Source organism: Elgaria multicarinata, chromosome 14, assembly GCF_023053635.1.
Source record: "Elgaria multicarinata webbii isolate HBS135686 ecotype San Diego chromosome 14, rElgMul1.1.pri, whole genome shotgun sequence".
Lineage (NCBI taxonomy): Eukaryota > Metazoa > Chordata > Lepidosauria > Squamata > Anguidae > Elgaria > Elgaria multicarinata.
Window position 1 is genome coordinate 27,445,440 of NC_086184.1, and position 7,556 is coordinate 27,452,995.

The 7,556-nt window shown below is 43.1% G+C and overlaps 1 protein-coding gene across 2 annotated transcripts in view; it reads right to left on the bottom strand.

Annotated features, from left to right (window-relative positions):
* The window catches only part of MBTPS1 (membrane bound transcription factor peptidase, site 1), a 50,102-nt gene extending 42,807 nt beyond the window's left edge, over positions 1-7,295 (bottom strand). The window contains exons 1-2 of one of the 2 annotated variants that reach the window (XM_063141499.1): positions 7,171-7,295; positions 1,116-1,647 (exon numbers count right to left, since the gene is read on the bottom strand). In XM_063141499.1, the coding sequence (XP_062997569.1) occupies positions 1,116-1,302 (187 nt within the window). In that variant the 5' untranslated portion in view covers positions 1,303-1,647; positions 7,171-7,295. The remainder of the gene's footprint in view (positions 1-1,115; positions 1,648-7,170) is intronic. The other variant, XM_063141498.1, reaches the window with a different exon arrangement.
* Positions 7,296-7,556: the final 261 nt, after the last annotated feature.

Consider the following 7,556-nt stretch of genomic DNA (forward strand, 5'->3'; position numbering starts at 1 on the left):
TAGTTTTTAATTATGTAGCATGAGGCTGTATATTCATGCACTGTTTAAATTTTTGGGTAAATGAATTCCATTAATCCATTCACAATGTCATGCTCTTCCAGAGGTTTCTGAAAGATTACTGGGCAATTTTTCTATCTAGAAGATATTATCACAGATGCTTGGTTTCAGTTCTCAAAACTGTGCATTTGTGTCCGCAGAGATCACAATCCCATTGTTCCTTTGCAAATCTATGTACACAGAACCAACCCCTTACCTCTTAAGTGCTAAGTTTCAAAAAATTCAATGAACAGAGTGCACTTTTTGGGGAGGGGGGGAAGTCACATGATTAAATTGAGTCTTTCTGAGTAGTGATTTAAATTGTGATTTAAATCATGAGTTAAATCAAATCCACCCTGCTGCTACTACTACTACTACTAATAATAATAATAATAATAATTTTGCTACAATGTGCTGATGCAGGGGAGTGCTGGGTGTGTTCCAGGCCATGTTCTCAGTTCACATGATATGATGGTGAAACCTAACAGTGAGCCGGACTCCACATGAACAGAATGTGTGCTCTCAAGCATGCTGCAGAACACTCCATGACACACACGGCTCTGCAGCAAATGCTCAGAGTGTCAGCAGAGACTTCAGTACAGAATGTTCTCCATGGTTAGGAACTACTCTAGTTCATATTCATCACAATGGCTTGCAGTGGTGCCTTCCAATGTACCACAATAGAGCCAAGGTGGGTTCAAGACATGCTGCTACCTGAGGCAGAATAGCAAATGGCATCCAACACGCACGTCAAGGTCATAGCGCCACGTTATTTTGTCATAGCGCTACCCAAGTTATTTTGTCATAAAATCCAACAAACACCTCAGCCTGGGAGTAAAAATACAACACAATTAAATAGTTAACAAATCGCTGCACTTTCAGGAAAAGCAAAGCCAGCTTCCTGAGGCAGCCACTTCACTCTGGGTTCCTTGCGAGGAATGGCAGAACATAAATCAAATAAATAAATAACACTAACAGCCAACCTTCTACTGTACTTTTATTTTTTCAAGGCAGAACGGAAGGCTTCAGCACTTTCCAAGGACTAGAGTAAAATCCAACATGAATTATAGATTCATTACCGTGCTCCACTACTGTTGAAGAGAATTCCACTTTCAGTGAGAGACGAGAGCATTCAGGACAAAGGTGGCTTTCGTGAGAAGAATTCCCCAGTCTGGTCCCCAGGTGCTGTTTGCCACAGAGTAAGACTGCAGTCAGAAACAACCAGATGTTTGCAAGCCTCATGGTCATGAAAGAATATGGTTTCATCCCCCAAATTCCATGGATTCAATTCATATGTTGCCTCTCCATGAATCAGTTCTCTCTCATGCTTTTTTTTTTTGGTTTCAGAAAATGGTGCCTTTTTAAGTGGACAGTCTTAATATTTTGTCCAAGATAAGCAGAAGTCTTGCCTTCATGGTCTTTTCCGCTGAAGCCTAGTAAACAGGCTCATTTCTTTCTACGTTTTTTCTCCATTTTTGAGTAAAGGATGCCGTCACTCAGGATTCAATAGCTGTGTCCTGTACTCCATTTTGGATAGACAAAATAAGGCCAAAGCTGATTTAGCCAAGATTCGTTTTTTGCTGGTTAAAAGAAGAAAAGAACCAATGAAGTCTGTAAAGAGAAACATACAATGATTACATAAATCAAACATTTTCTAAGTTAATATACTGACAAACTGCTAGCTGATAACAATCTGCAATGCAATCCTGCTTGTATAGCAGGAATTCAAGGTATAGCAGGAATTCTTTATGAACTAGTAGAACATCTGGGGCTTCATTAAATCTTCAGCCACTAGGAACTAGTACATTTATACATAGCAACACAATTCCCCACACATATAAGCCCAGATCCCATGCAATGAATAAGGCAGACATTCTGGGATTAAAATCTTGAAAAAGATATTGACAGTCCTATAAACTACAGTCACCAGTTACTCAAGTAAAACTCTCCTGACAGCTAGTGGAATGTATCCCTGCATCACCACCATCCTGCATATTAAAAAAAAAAGTGTCACAGCAGCAGCTATTCCATCGGCTGTTTCTGAGGCAGAGGCAAGACGGTGAGATCTCCCACCATCAACTCTGCTGGGATCAACAAGCTCCTGCAACTCTATCATAATATAAAACAGCTGGATCTCTGAATTTGTTTTACTCCTCACTCCCTGTCCCGTTTGCGTCACGTCTATTAAATTGTAATTTTAAACTTATGAACTATAAGGAGTGCATTGGCAGAAAGGTGATATATAACTGTAGTATAGATGAATACATATAAATAAAGTGGACATAAAACATCCTTTACCTTCAACAACACAGGTTGTGTTTGTCTGCAACACTATTACAATTAAAATTGGTGTATTAGGTCCAGTATGACCATGCAAAAATACCACTAACTAGAGTACCTATAGAATTGCCTATAGGCAATCAGACAAGGAAGCTGCTGGAAACTGAAAGGTGATGGCTCTTCCCTTCAATCCAAGCTGACAAGGTGTCACCGTGTCTTTACTCCGGACAGCTAGATGAGCAACTTTCATGGAGTTATTTACAAGGTTCATAAAATCTGCAGGTCCTTGCTCAGAAAATGTGAAACTCAAATATCAGGAATGGGGTAATTGTGAAGTGAAAGAGGGCTTGCTCAAAAACATACCAAGGATGGGCTAAAGGAAATTAAACTGTTAAAAGATACCCAAGAAAAGTGAGATTACAGCATTCAGAGACGGAAGTAAAAGATGTGATGATAAACACCAGCTCATACAAGGTTGCAGAGTTAAGTGCATCAAAACTCAGCATTCTGTCACCATTGAAGAAGCTCAGTTCTTGTTGGACTGTTTTGAGACACACACCCTTAAGAGGTGTTTGTGTGTGTGTGGGGGGGGTACTTCTTCAAATCGTGAGGTTTGCCAAAGCTTGCTGATTCCTCCCTGTTGTGCATGGATGGGACTGTTTGTGTTATCTAAAGAGGAGCATCAGGGAAATGAGTTCACTATCAATAGATAGGATAAGTGGGACCTGCAACAAAATGTTGTAGCTTGCAATGTTCCTGCTCTGTGGTGTGTGTGTGTATCTGCGAAATGTGGGGTTGCTCTGAACATGCTGATACCTCCCTCTTGTGGCCCTGCATCGGCTACAAAACCCTCATAACTCAACCAGAGTTCACTATTAGTATATATAACAATGGATTTTTTTTAAAAAAAAATATGATTAGACAAATGCATGAAGGAGAGGTCTAACAAAAGTTATTAGTCATTGCAGCTGAACTGAACCATTAAGTCCAGAGGAAGCATACCTCTACGTATCAGATGTTGGGAATAAAAGCTACCATGTTTCCCCGAAAATAAGACAGTGTCTTTTATTAATTTTTGCTCCCAAAGATGCGCTAGGTCTTATTTTCAGGGGATGTCTTATTTTTCCATGAAGAAGAATACGGTACACATTTACTGTTGAACAACAAAAAAGGGTCTTATTTTCGGGGGGATGCCTTATATTACAGCAAGAGGCAAAACTGGAAGTAGGTCTTATTTTCAGGGGATGTCTTACTTTCGGGGAAACAGGGTATTACACCATGTTCTGCTTGTGAGTTTCCAGAGGGATTTGCCTTGCAGTTGAAGAAACCAGAAAGCTGAAAATGGCATACTTTATCTAGCACACTAATTTGTGTACTTATTTTCAGTTTTATGGAGAGGCTTACTGATAAAGGAATGCAGGCAGGGATCAACAGGTTTATTTTTCTCAAACAATCCACCTTGAGAACCCATGGTTTGTTGTTGGCTTGTTCTGGGTTGTTTCAAGCCACCTTGCAGAAAATGTCCTGGGTTCAGGGTATGGGTTAGCATGTTGCACGAACCTAGTCAATATGTTTCTGTGCTGTGCTTTGACCAAGGCCTTAGCTAGACCTAAGGTTTATCCCGGGATCGACCCAGTGTCGTCCCTGCCTGCTCCCGGGATCCCCTGTGTGTCATTTACATGAACAGGGATAACCCTGGGATGATCCTGGGATAAACCTTAGGTCCAGCTAAGTCCCCAATGTCTCTTGCTACCTTCAATTCTAAAAACTCCAAGGAATAATTAAATCTGAATAAGCCAGATATTTCAGACAGGAAAGAGTAAATCACATATTCTGAAATACCTCTAGAAATTTCAAGCTACCCCACAATTTTGCTAGAGTAACTTTTTCTTCATCTGAGAAAAGCAATTTGTACTTGGGTCAAAGTGAACGTAGGAGACAGGAAAACTACCAATCTCAGAACCCTTTCTTCTGCTCCTGCCTCTTTTTCAATAGTTTTCTCTCTCTTTTTGCCTTCCTCTCTAAAGTAGGAGGACAGAGAAAGAGAAGCCTTTTTCTAAAGAACTCCAGAAGAGCTTCCTAGCTTCTGTTTTATTGGGATTCTTCTTTTGAATTAGTGTATGGGTTGTTCAGGGGTTAAGTTTTGGTTCCGATTCATGAAAAGCAAGATATTTTAAGTTTAGTTTCAGTTCCAGTTCGTGGGGGGGGGGGGGGGGGGGAGACACACGACTTCTGCAAACTATTTTCTTGTTATTGTTTTCTATTAAGTTCAGCTTCCTATTTTCAAGTAAAACATGCATAAGATCAGGCCATAAATATGTCAACTAGTTGCAGATGTCCAACTCATGCAATACAAGTTGATTTAAAAATCCATTTCACATTAACAAATTCAAATGAAGCACATACAAGAAAACATTAGGCAAGGAAGGGTCTCAGCACAATTGAAATACTACAAAACAAATGAACCAAATCGCTATGCAGGTGAAGGTAACAGCATACAGGTTTGCAAGCCTGCACTAAACAAGAAAAAAGCTGATGACATACTATTAAATGCCAGGAAGCAGGGAACACTGGCAATCAAGGGGGTATACCTCAGGAACACTGGCTAATTTCTCTTTAACACAAGGTTTTGATTTTGTTATCAGATTTCCAGTCAGGATGGATAAACAGCAACAAAACAGAATATCCGCCCACACCCCTTTAATGCATCCTTCTGAGCGTTATGGGAATTTCTAACACTTGTTAATATTTGGAAATATAAACCTAGAATGTGATCTGTCTTTATGTAGTAGAGAGACTGGAAAGTGTGTGCATGCAAACGCATATGTATATATATGAAAGAAAGTGGGAAAAGTTTCTTTTTAACTATAGAAACTGCAGGAGCCTTCAATTTTGCTGGGGAGGAGACTTGTAGGACACAGCGAGAAAGTAGGGGTTTTATTCAACCATTAGGAAGAGCTATCAGCTGTAAGAAGTTAATGAACAAGGTTCAGGTCTCATGTATCTGGACTGTAAAAAAGAAAAAGAAAAGAAAAACCAAGACAAAACCCTTCACGGAGAAAAATAAATGTCAAGAGAGAAGGACCCTAATCTAGCTTTCTCCACAACATGCCAGTTTGATACTTGCAGAAAATTTGTACAGAGAAGTATCTAGTCCTGTGAGCCTCCACTTGAAATCTGAAATAGTGAAGCCCACACGATTACAATCTCAGTGGAAACAAAACCACAGGATTCCCAGTAACATCTGATAAGTGAGAAAGGGTCAGGGGGAAAGGGCAAGAAGAGGAAATATTGTTTTTCTTCTTCCTATTTCCTTGAATTTTGACCCCTCTTAAGGACTACTTCACGCATTATGTTTTAATGCAGCCTTTCCCAATTTAAGGTCCCAGATGTTGTCAGATGACATTTCTCATCACCTCCGGCCAGCATGACCAATGGTCAGGAATAATGGGAGCTCTAATTCAGCAACATCTGGAGAAGGTCTGCTACGTGTAGACTTAAGTTATCTTGAAGTGGCTCCAAAATATACTCTAGTGAATGCTGTTTCTGAGTCACAATGTGTTGTTTTGAGATTTTCCTTCAAACATCCTCTGTCATATACTATCATTCACACACATTCAATGTCTATGCAATATAATGCTCAGAATCCCTGATTGCAAAATGACCACCACCAGCATTGCCTGCTCTCTACATCACACCCTTCTAGAAAGCTGAACAGGCAGCTGACTAGTATTGGGAGATTTTAATCTGCTTTAGGGGGTGGGGGCGGAGGTAGCATTTAACAGGTACACAGAAACCTGTTTCAATAATTTGGCCATCATTTCCCCTCATCTCCCTCCATTCAACGTGATCAAAGAAATCTTATAAACGCTGACTGATAGGATCCAATTTCTCACTGCAGTGTTAATTCCATATGCAGGCTGTGCAGCTTTAGACAGATGGTGGGGCTCAATATTATTTGAAAGGCCTTCCGTGCAAACAATAAAAATCCCTGCACATCAAAAACTAGGAGGCAAGAAAGAACGCTACACTAATTCATTGCGTTCACAACCCATTCTTCCCCCAAGGAGCTTAAGGGAAAATACATAGCTTGTCCCAGACCCCTACCTATTAGCCTCACAACAGCCCTGTAAGGTAGGATACGCTGATAGTGACAGTCCCATCGTCACCCAGTGAACTTCAAGACTGAGTGGGGATTTGAATCCAGGACTTGCCATTACTAATCTATTTATTTATTTATATTTATTACATTTATATACCGCCCCATAGCCGAAGCTCTCTGGGCGGTTTACATCAGTTAGCTGCTACCCCACACTGGCTAACGCACGAACTCTGTAAGCAACATTGGAAGCTGCCTTCTCCTGAGTCCGACCCCTTGGTCCCTCTAGGCCAGTATCGCCAACACTGACTGGAAGTGGCTCTCCGGGGTTTCAAGCAGGATCCTTTCCCAGCCCTACCTGGAGATGCAAAGCATGGGCTCTGTCGCTGAGCCACAGCCCCTTCCTTCCGTAAGCTGCCAAATTTATTTATTTGTGGCACGTTCAAATTCCCCACGTAATGGAAACTAGCAAACGGGGGCAGGGGGCAGGGGAGGGCTGCTCCAAAAGCCTTCTCCCTGCCATGCTAGCTTTCTACGTGCAGGGAACTTTCCCAGAGGAGAAGCGCTCGATCCCCTCAACACACACCCCATCGCCCCCACCGGAGAGGGAAGGCTCAGGCCGGCCGCCCCCCACCCCCCCCTCCGTGTTGGAGTCACAAATTGGGGGAGCCGGTCGTGAGGCACGAAGCAGAGACCGGAGGCCTCAGCCAGCGGCGAAGCCCCCTCGAGCCGCTCCCCCGTCCGCTTCGACCCACCGGCTGCTGGCACTTCGGGCCCGCCTCAGGGCCACGGGACGAGCGGCCTCCCCTGGCGGCCGGGTCCGGAGCTCCTCGCGTCCTGCAGCCCCGTAACCCGCACCGAGCAGCTGGCCTGGGGTGCTGAGAAGCCTTCTTCTTCCATGAGCTATCGGCGAGGGCCGGGCGCGGCGCATGCTGGGACGCGTAGTCTCCGCCGGCGCTGCCTTCGGGGAACTGCCCGACGGGAAGAACGACATTTCCCAGAGGCCATTGCGCCGTCAACGAGCCTAAGCGGGCATAGTCCTAGTTTGTTGTGAGTCTGAGGGACGGTGGCCGCGCTGGGTCCATCGAAGAAGTCTTGTCACTGAAAACCAACCATGTGCCTCCTAGAGGGGTTGGAACAG